The sequence below is a fragment of the Natator depressus genome, chromosome 8 (assembly GCF_965152275.1).
Source record: "Natator depressus isolate rNatDep1 chromosome 8, rNatDep2.hap1, whole genome shotgun sequence".
Taxonomy (NCBI): domain Eukaryota; kingdom Metazoa; phylum Chordata; order Testudines; family Cheloniidae; genus Natator; species Natator depressus.
The window spans coordinates 86,217,767-86,244,367 of NC_134241.1; the positions used below are offsets into that span (position 1 = coordinate 86,217,767).

At 39.2% G+C, this 26,601-nt stretch overlaps 1 protein-coding gene across 5 annotated transcripts in view; it reads right to left on the reverse strand.

Moving 5' to 3' along the window:
* LRRC7 (leucine rich repeat containing 7) overlaps window positions 1-26,601 on the reverse strand; it is a 379,203-nt gene that overhangs the window by 240,620 nt on the left and 111,982 nt on the right. For all 5 annotated transcript variants that reach the window (XM_074961545.1, XM_074961546.1, XM_074961548.1 and 2 more), the window contains exon 3: window positions 7,466-7,668. In XM_074961545.1, the coding sequence (XP_074817646.1) occupies window positions 7,466-7,668 (203 nt within the window). The remainder of the gene's footprint in view (window positions 1-7,465; window positions 7,669-26,601) is intronic.

Genomic DNA, 26,601 nt, shown 5'->3' on the forward strand with positions numbered 1-26,601 from the left:
AAGGAGAATTTTTACAATTTTATAACTACAAAACACCATTGAGGGGAAAGGATTGAACATCTATAGATACATTAACTAGGATTATTTTCTTGGAGGTTCTGCTTGTTTGTTTGTTTTCATTAGGAAGAAATATAAGCTCCAACATTTCATATAATAAAACCACCACTAACTGAAAACGGTTAAGAAGAAAATTCTGCTTTGAGCAGGTTATTCCATTATCTTTTACTTGTTACTAAAGTCCGCTATCATGTTCCCCCTCAATCTCCTCTGTTCCAAACTAAACATACCCAGTTCCTTCAGCCTTTGCTCAGATGGCTTGCATTCCATCCCTTGGATCATCTTTGTCACTTGCCTTTCCAGTTTTGTTACATCCTTTCTATACATTGGTGACCAAAATTGGACATAGTACTCCAGCTGAGGCCTAACCACCGCCGAGTAGAGTGGTACTATCACCTCCTGTGACTTGCATGCTATACCTCTGTTAATGCAACCTAAAATTGAATTTGCTTTTTTGCAACGGCATCACGTGGTTGACTCATGTTGAAGTTGTGATCCACCACAACTCTCAGATCCTTTTCAGCAGTGCTGCTGCCAAGCCAGTTATCCCCCAATCTGTATTTGTGCATTAGGTTTTTCTTCCATAAGTGTAGCACCTTACATTTGTCTTTACTGAATTTCATTTTGTTGTCTATAGCCCAGTTCTCCAATTTATCAAGATCCCTCTGGATTTTAGCTCTATCCTCCAAAGTGTTTGTGTCACTACCTCCCAGCTTTGTATCATCTTCAAATTTGATCAATATGCACTCCCTATTCCAACATCCAGATCATTAATAAAGATATTACATAACACTGGACCCAGAACAGAACCCCATGGAACCCCACCTGAGACTTTCTTTCAATGGGACATCATTCCATTAATAGCTACTCTTTGTTTGCAGTTGTTTAACCAGTTACGTATCCACTTAATGTAGTTCCGCCAAGCCCTCATTTCTCCAGCTTACTTACCAGAATGTCATGTGGGGCTGTGTCAAGAGCCTTGCTAAAGTCCAGGTACATTATGTCCACTGCATTACCCCTATCCACTAAACCAATCACCCTGTCAAAGAAGGAAATCATGGTGGTTTGGCATGATTTGTTCTTAGTAAGTCTAACCTGGCTGCTAGTGATTATGCCTTCATCCCCCAGACATTCGCAAACTGAACGTTTTATACATTGCTCTAGTAGCTCCCCAGTATCGAGTGTAGGCTGACTGGTCTACAGTTCCCTGGCTTTTCCTTTTTAAGATAGGTACTACATTAGCCCTTCTTCAGTCTTGTGGGACCTCTCCTAACATCCATGAGTTGACAAATACTATTGCTAGTGGCCAGTTGAGAGTGCACAAAACCTCTCCAGTTCAGATAGTCAATTAGCAGCTCTCTCTTGCTCCCTTCTATACTTGATATTCACTTGAGTTTTTGCATTTTTGTCCTTACTGTTTAATAGACTGTTCAGTGGGATGAAAAAGCTAATGTGGCCTTGAAAGCTTGTCTGTAAACTCTTCTTTCAGTTTCTTAAATGTGGTCTTTCCTCATCACTCTAAATTATCAGTCAAAATTCTGAGAACTCCCATGCCTTTCATTCACTATCATTGTCATAAATATAAAGGGAAGGGTAACCACCTTTCTGTATACAGAACTATAAAATCCCTCCTGGCCAGAGACAAAACCCTTTCACCTGTAAAGGGTTAAGAAGCTAAGATAACCTCGCTGGCACCTGACCAAAATGACCAATGAGGAGACAAGATACTTTCAAAGCTGGAGGGGGGTGGGGGACAAAGGGTCTGTCTGTCTGTGTGATGCTTTTGCCGGGAACAGATCAGGAATGCTCTTCAGAACTCCTGTAAAAAGTTAGTAAGCAATCTAGCTAGAAATGCGTGAGATTTTCTTTTGTTTAATGGCTGGTAAAATAGCTGTGCTGAATGGAATACATATTCCTGTTTTTGTGTCTTTTTGTAATTTAAGGTTTTGCCTAGAGGGATTCTCTATGTTTTGAATCTGATTACCCTGTAAGGTATTTACCATCCTGATTTTACAGAGGTGATTCTTTTACTTTTTCTTTAATTAAAATTCTTCTTTTACGATCCTGATTGCTTTTTCATTGTTCTTAAGATCCAAGGGTTTGGGTCTGTGTTCACCTATGCAAATTGGTGAGGATTTTTACCAAGCCTTCCCCAGGAAAGGGGGTGTAGGGCTTAGGGGGATATTTGGGGGGGGAAGATGTCTCCAAGTGGGCTCTTTCCCTGTTCTTTGTTCAACGCACTTGGTGGTGGCAGCATAGGGTTCAAGGACAAGGCAAAGTTTGTTCCTTGAGGAAGTTTTTAACCTAAGCTGATAAGAATAAGCTTAGGGGGTCTTTCATGCAGGTCCCTCCCCTCCCCCCCAGGTCTGTACCCTAGAGTTCAGAGTGGGGAAGAAACCTTGACAATCATTAATTAGCTTTCTAAAAGTTAATAATTCCTCTCAGCTTCTGGAGACTGATCCAGCTTTAAGAATCCAGCAGATGATTTTCTAATTCTCTGTTGCTTGTTCACACTTTGCCATCCATAATAACATGTATAAGATAACTGCCATACTATCTCACTGTATTTGCTATGGTGCTGATTCACTGCAGTTCCACAATAATCTTATAAAATGCATTGATTCAAGGTAGTTCTTCCCATCAAAAAGTGCAGATAAAATAATAGGGTCCAAATTGTGACACATAGCCAGTGGCCCAACTAGGTGGCAGTCAGATATAAGGCATCTCAATTGGGCACCCAAAGCTTGAAGCACAACGTTATTGAACAGTTCTGAATATTTTGGCCTTAATAAACAATTCTGTTGATGGGGCATATAAGAATTGCCAGACTGGATCAGATCCAAGGTCCATCTAGTCCAGTATCCTGCCTCTGACAAGAACCAGATGCTTGAGAGGAAGGTGTAAAAACCTTGTAATAGGCAGATATGGGATAATCTGTCCTGCACCTAGGCCTCCACCTGATCTCTAATAGTTAGAGATTTGCTTAATCCCTGAAACATACATTTAATATCCCTTCCAAAATTTTTATTGTCATTAAACATGACTAAGGCTAAGATTTTGTCACAGATATTTTTAGTAAAAGTCACAGACAGGTAACGGTCAATAAAGAAAAATTCATGGAAGCCGTGACCTGTCCCTGACTTTTACTAAAAATATCTGTGACAAAATGGGGATCTATTGGTGCCCACACTGCCCGCAGTGGGGCAGCTGTGTAGTGGCTAGGAGCTCCAGGGGCCTGGATTGTGTGTCAGAGCTCCAGGGTCCCCCCTTCCATGGATGGGAGCTGCCGGCGCCCCTGCTGCCTGCAGCACCTGAGGGCTACTGGGTTCCCCCACTAGCCACAGCAGCCAGGAGGTGTATTTCCTTTTCAGAGTGGATAAAAATCAATGGATTTTTTTCACTTGAATTGGATTTTTTTTGATAAAATGCTTTTTGAGGAAAAAACCTATCAAAATATAGTTTTAATTAAGATACATTGTAGCTCAAAGATATCTCATCATGGAATAGGGATTATAAATTCTAATTCTATAGTATGAGACAATATCTTCATGTAATGGTTAAGAAAAGTTTTGTAAATGAGTTCCAATAGTTCATGGATTAGGGACCCAATCTTACGGAGTTCCACAGGCTTCTGTATAGATTACTTAGGTTAATCTTTCTATCTACCCAATGGGACTCAGTGCTCAGTCTAGAAGATACCATCAGAGCTGCTTAGTTTTGCAGTTCTCAAGCTGTGGATTTGTGTCTCCAGAGATAACATGCTTGTTAACAGCAAAAACGTTTTTAAATAAATAAATAAATATATAGAGGTTAGAAATAACAGACCTCAACCCTATTGTCCCTCTGCAAATTTGTGTACACAGATCTCTTACCTCTATCTAAAAGTGCAAAGTTTCAAAAAGATCAATTAATAGAAGATTGGGGGGGGGGCGGAATAGATCTGGACAAGGAGAAGAAGTCTCGAGATAAATGTGAGAAGGGAGGGAAAGGCAGTAGAAACAAAAGTGAAACTGTTTGAGCAGCATATTCCAGAAGTCTTGAGGTCTTTCTGAGTGTAGCCTTCATTGATTTGAGATCTACCATACCATTCTCTCACTAGAAGGGAAAACCTATAATGGCAACAGGCCATAAAAGAGACCCAGTTTGGGAATATTTTAATGAAGTTCCTCTACCTGTGGGTAAGACAGGTATGTGTGCAAAATGCAAACAGTGCAACAAAGAAATGCAAGGCCTGGTTGCCCAAATGAAACAACATCAAGAGAAGTGTTCCTTCTAGGGAGGAAGCTGCGTTAAAGATGATGAAAGGAACCTGTCTGAACATACAGGATCTTCAGCTTGGTAAACTTTTCAATTTCATACTTCTTTCTTAAGGACTGCCTGACTTCCCTCTGGACTATTCTTGAACTCTCATGCTTGAGAAAAAAATACAGTTGTTACTCTATGGTACTATCATTTTAGATGCAGTTGTGATAAAAAATAAATAGCTGAAATAGGAAGATCTTTCTTTTACAATTTCACCTTTAAAGTCGTACTGAGTGTCAGTGAATGCAATGAGTAATACTAAATGAGCAATATGGTAATAATAATTAAATAACTGCATTGACTTATTTTGTTTAGGAGAATTCATCCTCAACATACAGGATTCTGAAGACTATCCACCTTCAAGATCACCATAATTTTCAATAGTTTCAGAAAAAAAAAGGAGGACTTGTGGCACCTTAGAGACTAACAAATTTATTTGAGCATAAGCTTTCGTGAGCTACAGCTCACTTCATCGGATGTTAGTTTCTAAGGTGCCACAAGTCCTCCTTTTCTTTTTGCGGATACAGACTAACACAGCTGCTACTCTGAAACCTATAGCTTCAGAGTTATCTGCCAATGATAGTGTTTCGGTCACATGTATGTCACATAGCCACAGATTATCACCTATAGCAAAAAGAAAAAAATCTGCATCATCCAGAAACAACCATAGATAAGTTTTTGATAAGAACCAGCAGATTACAAAAAGAGGTAATTGATGAAAAAATTGTCCGGTTTGTTAACAAACTCTCCTTTCCGTATGATTGAGAACCCAAACTTCATTAACATGGTTCAGTCATTAAGACCAGGATACAGTCCACCCAACAGAGCAGATGTCGCAGGCAAATTGCTGGATAAAGTGTATGAAAGAGAAATTGAGCAGTGTGCAAAAGGTCTAGAGGGTGAAATTATTAACCTGATTCTTGATGGGTGGAGCAATGTCCACAATGACCCTGTTGTATGTGCTTGTGTGACAACAGAAGAAGTGAATGTCTTCCTTACAGAAACAATTGATACATCAGGAAATGCACACACAGGAGAATAGTTACAAGAAGTAGCAGTAAAAGCTACAACAAACTGTGAAAAAAAATCAAATGTCTAGTAGGCAGCTTGCTCACAGACAATGCTGCAAATGTATCCAAGATGAGAAGAAATTATTTAGAAGAGAGTGAAGAGAGTCCCAAGCTAATAACATATGGTTGCAGTGCTCATTTGATGCACCTCCTAGCCAAAGACGTCAGTGTTCCAGAAATAAAGGCTAATGTTGTTGAAATTGAAAAATACTTCCGTAACAACCACTTTGCAGCAGCTGCTCTGAAAAAAGTGGGAGGAACCAACCTAACTCTCCCACAAGACATGTGATGGAACTCAGTAGTGGACTGTATTGAGCACTATATCAAGAACTGGCCCAATCTGATGACAGTGTGTAAACAAAATCGTGAAAAAATAAATGGCACTGTCACAGGCAAAGTTCTCAACATTGGACTTAAGAGAAATGTTGAACGCATGCTGAGTACCCTGAAGCCTATTTCTGTAGCCTTGAACACAATGCAGATGCTGACGCTGTTGAAATTTGGAAGGAACTGAGTGAGATCTTAAAAAGAGAAATATGCAATGACAGAGTTAAATTACAAACATTAAAAAAATGAACGGGACAAGCACTATCTCCAGCTCATTTTGCTGAAAATACTCTTAATACTCGCTACCAGGGTGAAACCTTAACTGCTGAAGAAGAGGAGTTGGTTCTGACATGGAGATCCAGCAATCATTCCTCCATAATGCCAACTATAATAAACTTCAGAGCTATGGGTGAACCATTCAAGAAATATGTTTGCTGATGATGTTTTAAAGAAAGTCACACCAGTGAACAGGTTGATGTCACTTAAGCACTTGGATTCAGAGACTGTTGAAGTGATAATCTCACTTTTAACAGCAGTAGCTTCTTCTGCTGGTGTAGAAACAATATTTTCTTCCTTTGGACTAATTCATTCCAAACTGAGAAATCGTTTGGGACCTGAAAAAGCAGGAAAGCTTGTTTTTCTTTTCCAGATTATGAACAAACAGGAAAATGAAGGTGAAGACAACTGAGTTAGCTGCAGAAGCCAATATTTTAAGTTTCTCATATTGACCTGGCTGACATAGTCAATTTAATTTTTGTTTTTTTTAAAAAATATATTTAACTATTTTAGTTAAAAACGATTTTAACAAACACAAACCTGATTTTTAAAAACTTGAATGTTTAACTAAATTCAAAAATTCATATGCGTGTTTCGTTAAAATATGATATGTTTGCTGTTGAAGAAAAAAAGTCCAGAATACATAACATTGTTCTTTTAGTTAAATAAAACAATTTAAATATCTGTCTGGTGATGTTCTCCTCCTAATACAGCACGGCAAGAAAATCCTCCAAATATTAATGATTAACCTGTTGAATTGGAGATATTTATGAAGTCACTGGGAGGTGAACTATTTGCTTCAATTACCTTTGGTAAATGAAATAACCAAACAATTATTCACTTTCTGATATAGCTGTAAAACTAATCAGAAAAGTTTTCAAAATAAATCACTTTAAAAATGTATATTGTGAAGGTGATTGAAAATGAAACCTTCATCTATCTCTGAGTTGTAAAGAATATGTATTAAGGTTATTACAACCAACAAGAATGTACTTTCATGTAGAAATCCATGATTAAATCGAGTCTTCCTGACTAGTGATTTAAATCGTGATTTAAATCAATTTGATTTTAATCAAATCCATCCTGTTCCTTTTATCAGTTTTGAATTTCCCACTTTTTTATTTCATTGAATGTCCCCTTAGTATCACTAAACGGAAAAAGATGCTCCCAATCTACATTTTCTGTACTGTGTACTAGAAGGAATAGAATCCTGCTCAATCTCTCTTAGTATGTTGGCTCTGCAGAGCTAATGGAAGAAAAATACATAAACAAACAAAACAAAAAAAAACAGTAAAAATATATTGCAAAAGTAAAACCTGTTCTATCAGAAGGTGTTATTTTTATACAGACCCTCTTCAAAATCAAAGTTCATTTTAAATGCTCATTTAGTAACACAACTTGTATTTCTCTATTACAGAAAGAACAGTATTTACCTTAGGTAGATCTTCAATTTGATTGGCATCTAGGTAAAGCTCCTCTAATGTCCGTTCTAAGTTAAAAACCTCCTTTGGCACCTGCTGTAGGCTGCAATGGGAGTAATCTAGCACAGAGATAATTTCTTCTTCACCCCGGAAACATCGGCATGGCACCAGACGGCCAATAATTTTCCTTTTGGTTGTCATCTCCAAACACTGCACTAAAGGAAAAGAAAATAATTACTGTTTTCTAAAATCATCACCATATTTGATAATATTAGGGTTATTACTAAGACAGTAGTTTAATAATAAAATCTTCTCACTTGCATATGCAATCTGAATTATATATGTCTTGGAGTCTATTTTTCCATCCTTATAGGATTAGAGGAAGGGGGATTTATATATGTCTGCATTAATCCTGTGTCCATAAACCCCATCACCTGGCAAAGAGTCAATGGCAGGCTTTGTACTTTATGCTTTGGTCCATTATCATCAACTTAATTAAAACTAGCGGTGGTACTAGTTTTAATTCTGACTGTCTATGACTAAAATATATAGTTAACCCATGTGATTTTTTCTGGATTTCAAGAGAGCATATGATTTTTTTCTTTCTACAGTCGCTGGTTGGGTCTGTTTGTTTTTTGCACTTTCATCAAGATGATAAAAACCCATACAAAACAATCGGTTACAAAACTGCTAGTATGCAAACAATCTTTACATTGGATACCTTAGCTGTCATTCCTGCCTTTCAACATTCTTTGTTAATGCAAAAGATTACTTTGAGTTTCATACCATTATTTTTTGTGGAAGGGAATGCAATATATACATTTGTGAAATTTTATCAAATTACACCTCTAGGGCCAGCTCCTGAAACCCTTACTTACATAAATAATCTGTCCACTCAAGTAAATGGAACTACTCATGTGAGTAAGGGTTTACACAATCATGCCCTATTGTTTTTCAACTGATCAAAAATATTTAAACCAACCTCCTGTTTCATGCACACTATATTCAGTAGCCAGATACACTGGTACAGTATCTAAATTTGAGGCTGATATTGCAGACATTTGCTTTTACAAGCATTATTTGAACATGACCACAGATAAATCAGGCTGTTATGGGACTTGCCGCAGCATTCCCAGTATTGTTTCCATCACCTACCTTCTAAACCAGTGCTTCTCAAGCTATCTGATGTGGGGGACCAGCAATTTTTTTTTCCAATGTGCACGCAGACTGGCAGCTGATGGCTTGCGGACCGGCACCGGTCCGCAGAGCACCACTTTGAGTAGCACTGTTCTAAACCATTTGGAAAGTTTGTGTGTGTGTTACTTTATGGGAAAGTGCAGCAAAGTAGATCAAGTACCCCCCAGTGGTCACCAGCCAGACTGCTCCACTTAGAGTACAGCTGTATATCCATGCAAAATATCAATAAAAATAAGAGACATTTGTTTATGGTTTGAGCATTGGCCTGCTAAACCCAGGGTTGTGAGTTCAATCCTTGCGGAGGCCATTTAGGGGTCTGGGGCAAAAATTGGGGATTGGTCCTGCTTTGAGCAGGGGGTTGGACTAGATGACCTCCTGAGGTCTCTTCCAACCCTGATATTCTATGATTCATCATTTCTTAGTAAAAAGGAACCATTGTTTGTGATACGTGGGGTCACAGTGTGCTCTCATTTGCACTCCTGTCAATTTAGAGTAGCAATACAGACTTCAGTGAAAGAATTATTTGGAATATATGCCCCAGACAACTCCAACACACATCAAAGGGAGTTGCCTCTATAGCTGAGTAAAAACAGATCATTCACACTACCTAAACAATGACTTAATTGAAACATAATAGGCAGTTAGTCCATAACATGGATTTAGTGGGCCAGATCCTGTTTCCATTGTGCTTCTTTGGCTTCTCAATACGCCACAGAATACATACATTTTTCTGGGGTAAATACACACTCAAATGTTAAACTCTAACAAGATTCAGACAAGGAAGTGTGTCTGCCTCTAGCAATCCCAATGAATTAACATATGAAAGCTGTCAGAACCAATATCTATTTCAGAATTTCTCAAGATGTGAAGAACAAGAGAAAGATGCAGAAATAAACATCAACGGAAGCAAAGGGCACCTGGTTTTTCATTTGGCAGTGCCAATAACAAATTTTCTGTTGACTGTTTTTGGCCGAAGGGTCAAAACTAAAAGTGAGAACAAAAAGTAAAGTAATTTTATATTTCAACTAGACCAGATGCTGAGCTTTTATGTATAATAATGAAATTGCATTTTTAGTTAATATCAACTGTTAAAATGAAAGTATTTTAACATTATAGTTTACAAAAGCATATGAAAAATTTAAAGTAGACTGGACAAAACACTAGCAATATGGGGACAATTCTTCACTGACACAGTCATGGACTACATAATCTAACATCTTCCCCGTCTCCCCCCGCCCCCCAGAGGCATATATATATGACTGGCACTACTGAAAGGAGAAGGTGGGACATGGTGCTTAGAATATAATATCTTTCCCTGCACCCTCAAGTCACACTCATTTGTAGCTCTTCATGGGATTTTGTGACCACATCACTCCCTTCCCCCGGAATCCCTTCACTCCCACTCCTCTACTGCATCAAGATCACACTTATTTTTCTTATATTCAAGGCCCCACATACGCTCTGCCCCTCCCTACTTAATAACCATGTTTTCAAAAGTGGCCACTAATTTTATGCGCCTCACTTTTCAGGTGCTCAGTTTCAATCACCTTCACCCAATTTTCAACCACAACTTCATGGAACTTCAGCCAGAAGTGGGGAGTGAGGAAAGAGGTGGGGAGACCATTGTGGGAGAAGTAGAGAAACAGATGTCAATGCTGGCATCATTTGCAGAGGGGAGAAAAACGGGGAGGACACAATAACAGCCACATTTTTTAAAGTGGCCATTGACTTGTGATGCCCAGCCTGAGACTGCCCGGACTTTCCTTCCCACTTGCAAGGGCCCTTCCTCTCCCCAAGCATCATCCCATAACTGCCACAGAACCTTGTGGACCGCCACATTCCAGCTTCCCTTGGCCAGAATTAAGGTTGCCTGTGGAATCTTTTTTCAGCCCTCTGGGGCGTATGTCCACTACCTCTTAAGATCCCAGAATAACAAGCAGTAGCAGACTGTTACCCTCTGAAACATGGCCCCTCATTCTCAGGATGGAAAAGATGTCTTCACCATTCAGATGAAGCATTTTGGAATGATATCAAATGATACAAATTAAAGTTGAATGAAGAGATGTGGTTTTCTAACTAAACAGGTCCTGCTGCCTCAAACAGTCACCCAACACTCTCTCTTGTACTCCCCAGTCTGTCTCTGCTTTTCCTTCTCCAAGCCCCCACCCAAGACTGCATTCCCTCAGCCTGCCTCTGTCCATCCTATCACACCTGTGCCAATGCTTGTGCCCCCTTTCCTCTCCCTGCTCCTCACCCCTCTGCATTAAAGTCAGGCTGCTTCCCTTTTCTTCTCCACATTGCCTGGGCACCCACAATCTCCCTGCTTTTTGTTCTAGTGCCAACACCATGGCAGTCATCAACAGCCAGGAGGAGCAACTGCAGGGAAAGATCTGCTCAGACTTGCATTGGAGCAATCTTAGTGAGCTCCATGTGGTGAAGTCTCTAAAAAAATTTCAGCCCAATTAGCACAAAATACTGCACTGAAGTAATATTACTGTTCACAATTAAAACCACACATACACACAAAGAAAAATAATTCAAACTTAAATATGCACTCAGCAACTTTGTGTTTCATCACTGGCTGGCGCTTTGTTAAATTATCATTCAGAGATTAAAATATATTTCCAAGAGTTGTAGAGCAATCCAACAGAAGCTCATGCATGATACAATGCCAATGTAGACATTAGGCTGAAACCCAAAACTTCCTTTCTTTTGTGGTTTTGCTTGAGAAACTTTACTATTATTTTAATATAGTTGTTTCTATTTAAATCCCAACAAAATGTATTATTCAACAAGGCAGCTCAAAGTAATGGAAAATAGTATAAAATTTATCCTTTAACAAAAGCCTAGAAAATTGTGATAATCTGTATTGTAAATGCTTTTCTCTGATTTCTTTCTGAATTATATTAGAGAGAGAAAAACTGCAGCAGAAGAACAAATATAAACAATGCAATTTAATAGCTTGGTGCTGGATCTCTTTATAATAATCTGCAAAGCTTCTTTTCTTAGAAAGCGTTTAATCTTGCAAAAACATTTGTTGTAAGGAAATTAATTAGAACAATCTAATCTGTACTCAATTAGAGGATTTTTTGAAGGAAAATTACTAATCCCTGTCTCTCACTAATCATAAAACAGGAATGCTTTCTCCTCAATTTAAAAGATAGATAACGTAGGAAAATATGGTTTCACATATAGCTCATTAAACTTTAATTTAGAGATAGAACAAACTGGTTTGTCAAACTTTAGGTACCTCCAAAGCATAGGATCAGTAATTTTTTCTGCCTGCTCACCACTTAATTTCCAAAGCATAAGCAGACCTCATTTTGATTTTCTTTGCAGAAGTCTTTCTTGATGTTATCCTGTATGACTAAAAGGCAGCCATTTTCCTTTGTTCTGACTGCGGAAGACAACATGAGTTTGAAAACACAATTCAAAGAGATGTGTTTAACTTTAAAAAAAAATCACACTTCTGTCTGAAATTCTAAAATTACTATATCTGAGACAGAGACAAGGTGGGTGAGGTAATATCTTTTATTGGACCAACTTTTGTTGGTGAGAGAGAAAAACATTCAAGCTCCACAGAGCTCTTCTTCAGGTCTTGGAAAGGAAGAGTGTCACAGCTAAATACAAGGTGGAACAGATTGTTGCAAGAAACAATTCAAAATGAAGTGGGCAGTTAACCCCTCTGCAGCTGTAGGCCCAAAGAGAGTTAGTGGGTTACAGACTGTTGTAATGAGAAATAAAACCATTGCCTTTATTGAGTCAATAATTTTTGGTGTCTAGCAGTTATGAATTTAAGCTCCCAGTTTTGTCTTCTGAAGATGTTGTGCAGGTTTGTTTTGAGAATGAGAACTTGGAGGTCAGATATGGAGAGAATGTTTTGTGCAAAGTATTTGTTCACAAATGATAGGATTTGTCTTTTATCATTTTTCTGGAAGAGTTCATTTGAGAGTGTAGTGAATGTAACCTGTGGCCATCTCTCCACTGCTACTATGACCAATACCTCCCCTGCAACACATCTATCAAGATCCATGGGTCCTACACATGCCTATCACAACATATGACGGACCTCAAACCATACAGCAAATCTCCTAACAATTCTGGGGGTGAAACCACACAATTACTATACTTTCACCCTTGAGCCTTATAACAGCTTGCACTGGATCCCCTTATGTTGGCATGTCATCAGTGATACTGATCACGGCCAGCATTATTTCAAATGCCCCAGCTTGGGGACTAAGAAAGCATTTGAAAAACTTTTGAAAATGCAAGAAAATTTAATTATAAAGCATTTAATGCAATTTGCTTTTAGAAGTAAATTATAATCCACTGCCAATCTCCTTCAAAAGTAGTAAGTAGCACGGGATGCCACAAGAAGGAAAAAAAAAGAAAGTTAAAACAATATTATAAATGAACATAGTTTAGCTTTCTGTGGTTATATTTAGATTGTGTGGCTTTTGTTGGCTTTTCACTCCAATACATCCATTGTTTAAAATCGATTTGTTAAGGATTTTACCACAAAACCACAAACTATCAGTGTAACCTTGCACTTTCTTTAAAATGTTTATTTGTGTGTGCATTATTTATCTCAGAGAAGTCTTATCTCCCTAATGCACTTCCATAGTTTATTAGCCTGGGGCAAAACTCAATTTCCATCTCAAATAGAAAAGAAAACAATCAACTAACAAGAACTAAAGAACTAGCTTGTGTTTCTTGCAGGGACACTGAGCATTAGAGTAACTGTACCCTTGTAATTCCATCCAGAAAAGCCCTTCATGAAATTGTGAGGAAGGTTAGAGGAACCTGATAGTGTCTCAAAGTCATTGAGTGATAGTGAGAATGACTACATAGTCTTAGAATAAAAATATTGCAGATCTGAAAGGAGAAATAATGTTGCCATTTACTATAGTATCCAGAAAACATTTAATCATATTCATGGCAGCAGACAGTCCACTTCACTGAGTTCCTTTTCACACATTCTTGTCCATATGCATGCTAAAGTAATGTGTAATCTCATAAAATCTGAGGGGCATTGTGTGCTCAGATAAATGGAACAGTGGCCAATTACATGGTTGATTACATGTATATCACAGCACATTGGATACCATCAGAAAACATACAGCACTGAAAATTCTGAAAAGACCACACTGAAGAGTACAATGGTCTTTTAAGCAAAGGCATAAAATTGCCAGCCTGACTCTCTGAATCCTCCCTAGTTAAGCATTTAATCCCTCCCTGTTTGAACATGCATAGATCCAGTAGAGATTAACACACAAGGTGAAATTCTGGCCTCCTTCAAAATAATGGCAACAGTCCCATTGCTTTCAATAATGGTCAGGACTTGACTCACAGACTACCCGTTTTTCCTTAAATAATTTCCTATGGATTTTTTGAGTTGGTGAAACTCAGCTACAGAAAATATTATGAAGGCACAATGATCACCCAGACCATCTCATCACTAAAGTATCAGAGCATCTTGCAATCAGTATCACAAACCCTACCGTATCATGTTTCTTTCCTTTAGTTCTCTTCCCACTCTGACATGAATTGGCAATTTGTGTGTGGGGGAGAAGGAGTAGTTTTCTTTCCCTTTTTCATTTCTATCTTATTAGCACCATCATCATTATTCATATCCTAGGAACTATTAATTACTACAAATAGTGTGTGGCAATAATTGAGCCTGGAGGTCACAAATGTATGGATCACTGTGGCCAGGTCACTATATGTCACGACAGCTAAAGACCTCCTAGACAGATATAGGTAGAAGACAATCTTTCTAACATCTCTTGCTATCTGTGCAACTAATAGCAGCAAGGAATCCAGAAAGACCCCTACCATCCTGATGATCTGGAGCAGATATCCTTAAAAGATGTTTCCTTTGCTGTTGGCTAAGTCCTTGAACTTTCTGCCCCTTATTGCACCAACATCACCCCCAACTGCTCTTCAATCCAAGCACTACTCTCACTTACACACTGGGACAGCTGAGATGATATAAATTCACTTGAGGGCTTGAACCTGAACCTGCAAGGTTTCCTTCTACTCTCCAGTTACTCCTCCCTTCTAACGTCTCCCTGTGAATCCTTTCCCAATGCTATGCCTTCCACAACATACTTTGTTCTTCTATCTATCAATTTCTTCCTTCAAACTCCTTAAAACACATCTGTCCAGAGGTATTGTAGTTGATTTGAGCTTGCACCATTACTCATAGTATTATGCACATATCTCTGAACTATGGGTAAAATCCTTCCCTTATTGAAGTCAATGGGAGTTCTGCCATTTACTTCAATGGACCAGGATTTTTCCTTGTATTTTATGTATTTAATTATATTTCCACTCTTTGGGATATGGACTGTGTGCATATGAAGCTGAGCACATGGCTGTAGTTAAAAACAAAAAAGAAAATCCTCTAAATTCCCCCAAGCCAAAAGCCCTCTTCCCTAGGAGTACATTCCTGGCACCTAATGACCATGACTTTCTTGCTTTGTTTATCCTTTTTATTTTAATTGAGTAGTTTTGTGCTCATTTAATTTATAACTTCATTTACAAGTTGGCCATTCCCAGCCTGGTAGTTATGAGATATGCTAACCTACTGCTATAATTAAGGAGCCCAGAGTTCTTTAGACATGAAATACTAACCAGTTACAATTATTCATTATTATTAATACAATAATATTATTTACTTAATAATAATAAGTGTGTGGAAGGATATTATAGCTACCTGTTTGGCAGCCAAGACTGTATTTTGCACTCTAGCTGCTTCTGTTGGCTTTTACTGTTTACATGTACTGTTGACCTTACTGTCAACTGCATCTCACCATGGGAATCATTTCAGTTCCATGTTTTTGGTCAAGTCAGCAGGAAAAAGTGTATGAGTTCTCAGTAGTGTATTTCTTTGCTTACCCACATTGTTTTACTTTGTGAATATAATCCATTCTTTGTCCCTGAAATGGTCTTTTTTTAAACTTAGGCAAGATTTTTTTATCCACAGTCACAGTATCATGCTTGTGATGCTAGAGTTATGGATAAGGAAGCTCCTTCATCATAAGCCTCTATTTATTTTTCAAGTTCTTATAACCTTCCAACACAAATTAGAGTTTGTGCTGAAATTTCTCCTGTTTATACTTTACCTGACAATAAGCAAATCTCTTTTTTAAAAGATAAATTAATCTGGAAAAAAATCTATTTGGTAATTTAGAAATATCAAAAGGAGGGAGGGAGGGAGTTTTCACCAATAAACACATTTTTTAGAAACTTTTCTGGTGTTCATGTAACTCAAACACCTTTCAGTTAGACTTCAAAACTTGCTATGCATTTATTCCCACTGATGACAAAATCCCAGAAATGCTGGCTCTCAACACACCTACTGGCATAAAAGAATTCACAGCTGCTTTCCCCAGGGGTTCCATCAGGGAGGACAAATGTAGTATGTACTGAAGCAGCACATCCCCAGAATGCCCTGTCCACATCCCAAGTTCCACCCAGCACTGCCCACTATTGAACTTGTCAGCTCTAGACCACTTCTAGTTGCCCTGGAGAGATATTCTGGTTGAAGCCAGGGCTAAATAAAGCCCAGTAAAGAAAATGCATTACAAAATTACATAGAGAGCATATGAATAGAAATTGTTTAACAGTGCATGGAGATAAGGCTCCTTACATACCCCTACGCATGCACATGTATATGGCTAAAATATTACCCACTGAGACAGAATGTAAGATGGTTAAGAGAGGTTTAAAGCCTGATTGATCCATATTATCCTTGACTACTCTGGAGCCCCCTGCACCTTAGCCAACCAGCAATCCCTTTCACATCCCCATGAACCTGCCAGCTTTAGTGGAATGCACTATCATCATTAAAACAGATATTTAAGTCCTTTGTCCTCGGTTACTATACACTATTACAGAGAAGATACAAACACTATGCTCTCCTATGGAGGTTTTTGTTAATTTCTTATCATTTCCCTTAATCTAAAGTAAATATAACTGTAGACTGAACTAAATGGTCGCTCTTTGGGTATGGAGATACCATAGCTTCATTTCTTTATAGAAAAAAAGATTTGTAGTTGTGTGCAGGGAGAGAGGCAAAGATAAGAAACTATAAGAAGGATGGAATATACACAAGGAAACCATTCCAGTCATAAATATTCTCAAAACTAGTCTTATTTAAAATTATTAGATCATTACTGTTGTGATGGGTTGGATCACAGAAACCCCCTTGGGAACTGCCAACTGATGTGCCAAGACTACTTCTGCTCCTGCTTTCCTGCCCTGGCAGCTTGGGACTTCAGTGCCCTGCCTGGTTTGAGCCAGACCCGCTAGCCTACTACAAACCCAGACCCAGGTACTGAACCACGTCCCTTAACAGCTGTAGGCTTAAACTGAAAGTGTTCCTGTCTTTAACGCTCAGATGCCCAACTCCCAATGGGGTCCAAACCCAAATAAATCCGTTTTATCCTGTATAAAACTTATACAGTGTAAACTCATAAATTGTTCGCCCTCTATAACACTGATAGAGAGATATGCACAGCTGTTTCCCCACCCCCCAGGTATTAATACATACCCTGGGTTAATTAATAAGTAAAAAGTGATTTTATTAATTACAGAAAAAATGGTTACTTACTTTCTCGTAACTGTTGTTCTTCAAGATGTGTTGTTCACGTCCATTCCACATTAGGTGTGTGGACGCCGCATGCACGAGCGTCGGAAACTTTTTCCCTTAGCAGCTCCTGTTGGGCCAGTGGGCCCCCTGAGTGGCGCCCCTGCACCATGCATATATATCCCTGCCAGCCCGACCCCCTCCAGTTCCTTCTTGCTGGTGACTCCAACAGAGGGGTAGGAGGGTGGGTGGTGGAATGGACATGAACAACGCATCTCGAAGAACAACAGTTATGAGAAAGTAAGTAACCATTTTTCTTCTTCGAGTGCTTGTTCACTTCCATTCCACATTAGGTGAATTACAAGCTTACCTCTGGAAGAGGGTAGGAGTCACAGAACAACTGCTTGGAGGACCGCTCTGCCAACTGCCGCGTCCTCTCTGGCCTGCTGGTTGACCGCATAGTGGGTCATGAAGGTGTGCACCGAGGACCAGGTGGTTGCTCTACAGATCTCCTGGATCGGGACCTGTGACAGGAACGCCGTGGAAGTCGCCTGCGCCTTGGTCGAGTGGGTCGTGACCGCCGGGGCCAGAACACCTGCGAGCTTATAGCATGCCCGAATGCAGCTTGTAATCCAAGACGAAATCCGCTGCACCGACACTGGGAGGCCTTTCAGCCTCTCGGCTACAGCCACAAACAGCTGCGTGGATTTGCAAAAGGGCTTGGTGCGCTCCAAATAGAACGCCAGCTCTCAACGCACATCCAGGGTATGCAAGCTGCGGTGACTCGGGTCCATATGGGGTTTCAGGAAGAACACCGGCAGACAAATGTCCTGGCCCAGATAGAATTGGGAGACCACCTTAGGGAGGAACTTGGAGTGCGGCCGGAGCTGTACCTTGTCCTTGTGAAATACTGCTACTCTAAAGGCTAAGGGACTGCTCTTCTTCTTCGAGAGAGGTTGTTCCAGTGCCGCCATGGATGGTAAGGAGGAACTGGATGGGGTCGGGCTGGCAGGGGTATATATGCACGGCACAGTGGTGCCACTCGGGGGGCCCGCTGGCCCAAAGGGAGAAAAGGGAAAAAGTTAAGGGAAAAAGTTTCCAACTCTCATGCACGCGGTGCGTGCACACCTAATGTGTAATGGGCGTGAACAAGCACTCGAAGAAGAAGTAGGATTTAAGTGGTTCCAAGTACTAACAGACAGAACAAAGTGAATTACCAAGCAAAATAAAATAAAACATGCAAGTCTAAGCCTAGTACAGTAATAAAACTGAATACAGATAAAATCTCACCCTCAGAGATGTTTCAATAAGTTTCTTTCACAGACTGGATGCCTTCCTAGTCTGGGCACAATCCTTTCCCCTGGTACAGCCCTTGTTTCAGCTCAGGTGGTAGCTAGGGGACTTCTCACGATGGCCCTCATATTTGCTCTGTTCCACCCACTTATATATCTTTTGCATAAGGCGGGAATCCTTTGTCCCTCTGGGTTCCCACCCCTCCTTCTCAATGGAAAAGCACCAAGTTAAAGATGGATTCCAGTTCAGATGACATGATCACATGTCACTGTAAGACTTCATTACCCACTTGCCAGCCCACAGGTATACAGGAAGACTGACAAGTAAAACAGAGCCATCTACAGTCAATTGTCCTGGTTAATGGGAACCATTAAGATTCCAAATCACCATTAATGGGCCACACTTTGCATAACTGCAATAGGACCTCAGAGTTATATTTCATATTTCTAGTTTCAGATACAAGAGTGATACATTTATACAAATAGGATGACCACACTCAGTAGATTATAAACTTTGTAATGATACCTTACAAGAGACCTTTTGCATTAAGCATATTCCAGTTACATTGTATTCACACTCATTAGCATATTTTTATAAAATCATATAGAGTGCAATGTCACAACTGTATTAAAGTTCATCTTTAGATTCTGCAAATCCTACAACATAACAGATATGAGAGCATGAATAATTAGATTGCAACTTCTCCGCCTGATCCCCAAAGACCCCCCACAAAATGGTTGGAGGTTGTCACATCATTAGAAAGGTAATTTTATCTATAGTTGCAATAAGATCTGGGACTTCATATACAACTTGAACATCATGAAACTTTTGGCATTTACAACAGAGATGATATTAATTTTGCAAAGTCAGAAAATTAGCTTATGGGCTTGCATTCTAACCTAGGAATCAATCCACTTCCCACTGAAGTCACTGTAAAGACTCTCAACGATTTTAGTACAAGTTTGAGCAGGTCCCTAACTCCTGAATTTCAGTGTGGCAATTTCTGGAAAAATTGGTTTTGGATTTTGGTTCACCTTCATTTCAGACAGCGATGGACAGAAGTTGTGACAATTTTGAAAATGCAAAAGAGAAGTGGTTGAAATTTGCATCTCATTCTACCCAAACACCTAAAATTGTTGTGTGCTCAGATAAAAGATTTTAGTTTTGGCCAGTTTCTTTTTATAGGGAAAGTTGAAGAGTTTGAATAATTAGTTATGTATCAACAATTCAACATAATCCATGTTTAAAATTACTTTTGATTTGCATCCTACCAACACCTAGAAATTCCAATCAGTTCAGGGGCCCATTGTGCAAGATGCCGTACAAACATATAGTAAGAGAGAATCCCTGCCCCAAAAAACTTGCAATACAAGGAAAAAAATTAACCTTTTTCAGAAAGGGTGCCTACATACATTTTTAACTGTAAGTTAAGCATGTGCTCAATTGCTTTCCTGAAACGGGGCCAAAATTAAAACTTGGATGCAGTTTGATTTGTACCTGAAGTTGTCCTTCAGTTTCAAGAGATTCTGTATGGATTAAGAATAAAATATGCTGTATTCCTTGACCCCACACTAACACATTGTTTACTGTTCTATACAAATTAACAGAATCTGTATCCATAACAAAACACAGAAAACAAATTTACCTGCCAAGGTATTCATAATTGAATAAACTGATATTTAAATATACTGTAATTTTCAGAGTGCAGATTTCTTCCTATCACATGAAAGATGCTTTAGAGAATATCCAAATATTTTAGTGATTTACACCAGTTTTTCTACATTATCCTTACTAAAGGAAAACTATACCCATTTCACTGAGTGTATTTTAGTCTGAAAGTTTCAGAGATCATAGGAAGCAATGAAAACATTGAAGTACATTTTGAAAATTAAGTTTTTAATTACAACCAACAACGATGAATTACCAAAGACAGATACTTTGCTTAAAAAACATTTTTTTGTGGCAAGGACAGCATGGGAGACCAATGTAAGCAAACAAACTTATTTCTATAGTGCAGGGGTGGGCAAACTACGGCCCGGGGGGCAGTATCCAGGCCTTCAGACATTTTAATCCGGCCCTCCAGCTCCCACCGAAGACCAGGGTCGGGGGCTTGCCCCACTCTGGCACTCCAGTCGGGGAGCAGGGTTGGAGGCTTGCCCTGCTCCTTGTGAACAGTGGCTCCACGCAGCTCCCGGAAGCAGTGGCACGACCCCCCTCCGGCTCACGTGTAGGGGCAGTTAAAGGGTTCACCACGCTGCCCCCACCCCAAGTGCTGCCCCTGCAGCTCCTATTGGGCCAATAGGAGCTGCGGGGGTGGCATCTGTGGACGGGGCAGCGTGCAGAGCTGCCTGGCTGTGCCTCTGCGTAGGAGCCGGGGGGGGGGGGGGGGAAGATGCCGCTGCTTCTGGAAGCCGCTTGAGGTAAGCACTGCCTGGAGCCTGCACCCCTGAACCCCTCCCACGCCCCAACCCCCTGCCCTAGCCCATATGCCTGTCCTGCCCTCCGAACCCCTTGATCCCAGCCTGGAGCACCCTCCTGCACTCCAAACCCTCATCCCCACCCCAGAGCCAGCACCCCCAGCCAGAGCCCTCACCATCCCCACCCCAACTGTCTGCCCCAGCCCAGAGCCCCCTCCCACACACTGAACTTCTTATTTCTGGACCCACCACAGAGCCTGCACCCCCCAGCCGGAGCCCTCACGCCCTCCTGTACCCCAACCCCCAATTTCATGAGCATTCATGGCTCGCCATACAATTTCTATATCCAGATATGGCCCTTGGGCCAAAAAGTTTGCCCACCCCTGCTATAGTGAGTAACTAACATGTTGTCTAGGCAATCCATTACATATATAAGTTGCCTTTGCCCGGAATAGATAGTTCATAGATGTCTAAATAAATAAACATTAAGGCATGTTAGAAATAAGTTTGTTTGCTTACATTGATCTCCCATGATGTCCTTGTCATAAATACTTGTTTTTTAAGGAAAAAGCAAAGTATTCCCACATCAAAGCAAAGTATCCCCACATCCAGACATCATATATGTCCTCAGCCCATCCCTTTCCCAAACAGGTTTATCAATCATTACAAAAATGTTGTTTTGACTTGTAACAAGATGGCCTGCCCCTTTAGGGGCCAGCAGATCCATAGTTGTCCCACTATTTAATTAACCCTGCTCTGCTAAACCTGTGCTGGGTATAGGACTTCAAAAAGGAGGAAACCTGGAAGCTTGGAAGTGGCTGAGGAGGAGAGCAGTTGAGCTGTATTGTGGCTGGATAACTAAGCCGCTATAAACATTTACCAAGCTACCCCATTATCCTCCTTTAAATCCCCCCTTAAAACTTTTCTTGACAATTGCTAGGCTGCAAGTGTGCTGAGGCTACTACCTATCATGCTGACTAATATTTTCTCATATTAGAAAATATGTACTGTACTCCTATCTGTCTATATCCCTGTGTTGTCTTTTGTCCTATATAGTAGAACCTCAGAGTTACAAACACCTCGGGAATGGAGATTGTTCATAACTCAGAAATGTTTGTAACTCTGAACAAAACCTTATGGTTGTTCTTTTAAAAGTTTACAACTGAATACTGACTTAATACAGCTTTGAAACTTTACTATGCAGAAGAAAAATGCTGCTTTTAACTATCTTAATTTAAAACGCAACAAGCACAGAAACAGTTTTCCTACCTTGTCAAATCTTTTTTTTTAAACTCTCCCTTTATTTTAGTAGTTTAACACAGTACTGTACAGTATTAATTTTTTTGTCTTGTCTCGGCTGCCTGATAGCGTACTTTGGGTTCCAAATGAGCAGTATGCCTGACCAATCAGTTCATAATTCTGGTGTTCATAACTCTGAGGTTCTATTGTACTTGGATTGTAATCCCTTTGGAGCAGGACCTGTCCTTTACTCTGTGTTTGAACAGCGACTAGTACAAATGTGATTCTGGTCCCTGACTAGGGCTCCTAGGTTCTATGGTAATACAAATAATATACTAAAATAAAATAAATAATAAATAATAATAATATAAAAACATGTAAGTTATCTTAAACACTATGTACTTGATCCTATCATCTAATATTCTGGTATTTGTGCCAGACAAATTATCAAAGACAACCATGTCACGGTACAAAAATGATGCACAAGTGCAAGCCTAATATATGTGTACAATTCTCACAACTGTGCATGCAAACTGGGTATTCATATATCCAAATGCACAGTTAGGCATCTAAATAGTCATTTTTGTCCTCAAATACCTGGTACCTGCGAACACATGGACCACAATGTCTTATAAAATCACCCGTGTTGTGCTTCTTCTGGATTCCACAGAGCATGCAATGCTTCTCTCCTATATATTGCTGAGCAGGATTAAGCCACAAGATGTTAACAATCCCTTTTACTCACAGATAATTAGAGAACTGCTATTGGAGTTTTAAAATAGAGATGTTCCACACACCCCCGCCCCCCATTTGAAAGTCCCCAAAATGTTGGGTAATTTCACGTCTGATCTTCAGAACTTGAACTATCTTCACACTAGAGAAAAGTTCCCCTCATGACAGGAAAAATCATTCTAAAAACTACATTTTCTTGAGGGAGAATTGAGGCTATGTCTGTAATTGTAATGGATGTGATTTCCAGCTTGAGTAGACATACTCATGCTAACTCTCACTGAGGTAGTGCGCTAAAAATAGGAGTGTAGCTACAGTGGTGCAAGGGAGCCACACATGGGTATGTACGCAGGGATGGTAGCTCCTGCCACTGCTGCCCATACTATTGCCGCTACACTACTGTTTTTATCACACTAGCTCAATGAGAATTAGCACAAGTATGTCTGTTCAAGCTGGGAATCTCACCCCAACTCCAAGTATATATATATATATATATGTAGCCTGAAAGATGTGAATTTCTCGTGTGGATTTGTAGAGGCATCTCAATAGATTATTTTCCTTTTCTCTACATATATTGTGCTATATTAACCAGTTCTGCTTAAAATCAAGCAAGATTCAAATTCTAAGAAAAAGGAATATCAAAGGCTAATCACCTAAGGAAAAGCCAGCTAAAGAAATATCACAAGTCATACGGCAGGAAAAAGAGTTGATATCACTACTGGCCTATAAAATAAACTACTGGCCTATAAAATATATCTTTGTCTAAGAAGAATCATAACGTCCTTTGCAAACCAAAATTATTGTCTTCAGGAAATCACAACAGAAGATTATACCTCAAAACTTGAAAAAACCCACTAACATACCCATCTTTACTGAATATGTACCTTAGCTTTTTAAACATATAAACTCATTTTCAATTAAGTTAATGAGACAAAGAGGACCCAAAAAGTCACACACAGAAAAGATGAATCCATTATTGGAGTCCTTCCACATACAGTTACACCAAGAAATTCACAAGGATCATAGCAATGAGTTTAAATTTTATTACTACACAGTCATGCCACATAGTACTGAGGAATGACTTGTTTTGATTCACTTTTGCTTCACTCAGTAAACTTGCAGATAGCATATGCCTGTTTTCTTGCTTTTTACAGCCCTGTTTTCCATGAACATATGTTTCACCATTTTGCACTTTTCCTCTTTCACTATTTAAGCAGTTCTTGCCACCCTCAATTTCCCCAGCAATTTTGAGATAAATTGAGAAGAGCATCACTGGCCAAAAAAGCATCATCTTTTTTCTTTTATAGAGATTGCTATGTCCTTTATTTGCATGCATCATCAATCATCAATCTGTTGTGGAAGCTGCTGGGAGCTACCCTTTCCTATTATGCTGGTCAGTATGAGTTTAGTATGAAAACTGTAAAATTTCCAGGATACATTAGCTTTCCATTTTACTGCCTGCAAAATGCCTGGAAGGTCTCAAAGTAATAACAACCACTATAAAAGAGAACAGGGAATTAGAAACCAAACCACGATCTTTGGTTGCCTGAGATGCATCTATATTGCCTCTATAGGGCTCTATGGGATCACTATTAAAGTAGGGCAATTGTCTATGTTATTAAGGCAGAAAAATGTCCCTTCAGCTGTTTATGAAATTGAACTCTGCATTAAGAAAAATACATGGGCATTATCATCAGTTTAGATTAGTCCTGTTTAAAATGCCAGCCCTGTGTTCTAAGTTTGATGGGTGCAGGTCTACTGATTTCCTTTGCTATGCAACAAGGAGAGCAGGAAATGTGCTGGGGGACACCTCAGACAGGAAAGTTGGCTATGTAGGATGCTCCCTCTTCAAGCATAACTTCAAGCAGCACCTTTAGATCAACAATGCATGTTTTAACAGGCACATGTTCAGCCAGTGGTGGTGGAGAGAGAAAAAGACAGAGAGGCAGGTTGTAAAATGAAGTGTGTGTGTGCACACTGAGGGAGGGGAGAAGTGATTTAACTTACATCCTTCTGTTGGTTGCTTTTCCAGCAATGTGCCTCTTCCAAACACATTCCACTCCATCATGTAAGCTGTCCTTCTATTGCCTCTCTGAATACCAAATTAATCAAGTTACACTACCACTTATTTCATTTTCTGACCAATTTAGATACATACACTTCATCACCATTTATAGCACTGATGAATTTGACCAGTGACATACATATGTTTACCCCAGGTTTGCAATTTGGCTGAATGGGCTAAATTTAACTCAGGTGAAACACTCCAGTGGTGTTATATCAATCATGAATTTACCCCACTCTGATGGAAAGAATGAATTCTCACTAAGTCTTATTATGATAATCTTTGTAGCTATGGAAAAAGCACAGAGTAAATACAATCAGCCACATAAAATCACCAGTTAATTAGGCTAGGCAAAATTCAATTTTTGTATAATTTTGACCAATTATGTGTTTATTTTTAAATATTTTTTAAGATTTATTTATTTAAATGTTCACATTTGTGCAAATTATGGGGTATAGGCTTTTTCATTTTGATCAAGTTAAATGTTCACTGTTGTGGGAAATTATGGGGGTCAGACAATAATTAATGATGGTAGACACTGCAATTCAAAAACTTAAGCTTCATAACCATTAAAACACAAATTGTCAACATCACATGTCAAAATATACAAAATAAATATCCATAAATCAACTGATTTATCAAGCAGCATTTTTCTTACTTTGCCTATCTATAAATTTTTATCATCAGTGACGGAAATATTTTTTGCTATGTTGTGTGTATGCTGAAATTGATGTTTACCAACATTTACTAATAAAAATCTAATCCTTCCAAGCCTAAAAATAATGGATTCTGAAATCTGTGAACCCAATGACAATGAGTCTAAAAGAGTCATTTTCACGAAAGGCTGTAGGAATTAAATTCATTTCTCATTCATGGGATACAAAAAGTGGTCCTGAGTATTCAAAATAGCTACTTGCTTATTAATCTAACTTTAAAATAGTTATTGTTTTTCCCACCAGTAGAGACCCCATACCTACATTTTCTTAAATATGTTCCCTCTCATAATTAATCTGTTCCAATGGTGTTTAAATCAATTCAGATGCTGTTCTTATGGTACAAACATTCTGTTTTTTCTCACAGCTGAGCTATCAAATGTTGAGATTTAGAATACTGGAATGTCAAGCTTTTAAAAAGGTCCAGGAATTTGTAGAGTATAATCAGTCCTTTTATGCCCAATTATGCAGTCTCTCTTACCCTTGTCTTTGGTGACAACTTTTGTCCTTTTCATCATGGGTTGGACTTACCAACCAAAGTTGATGTCTAGTTCTTTCTGTTGAGAAATACAGTAGTTGCCTGATGTGACATGTCAACTGGCCTTTTAGTAACTGTTGCTTCCAGAATAATTCTGGAAGATACAGTCTTGTTGGTACTTTTTCTCCCAGCACGTATGAGTCCTTTTTGCTTTTACAGTATTTCCATTGCTCATTGGTGCTTTTGTCCAGGAGTCATACTTTTAATTGCTAAATTATCCACTCTTATTAAACATAATGTCCTTCCTTGTCTCAGCTCATTTAGATGACCAGGCATTCTTCCGCTAGAGATTGCACACAAGTAGACCAAGATACTTTCCTTAAGTAATTACCATAAATGCTAAAAGTCAGAGTAAGTTCTTGCT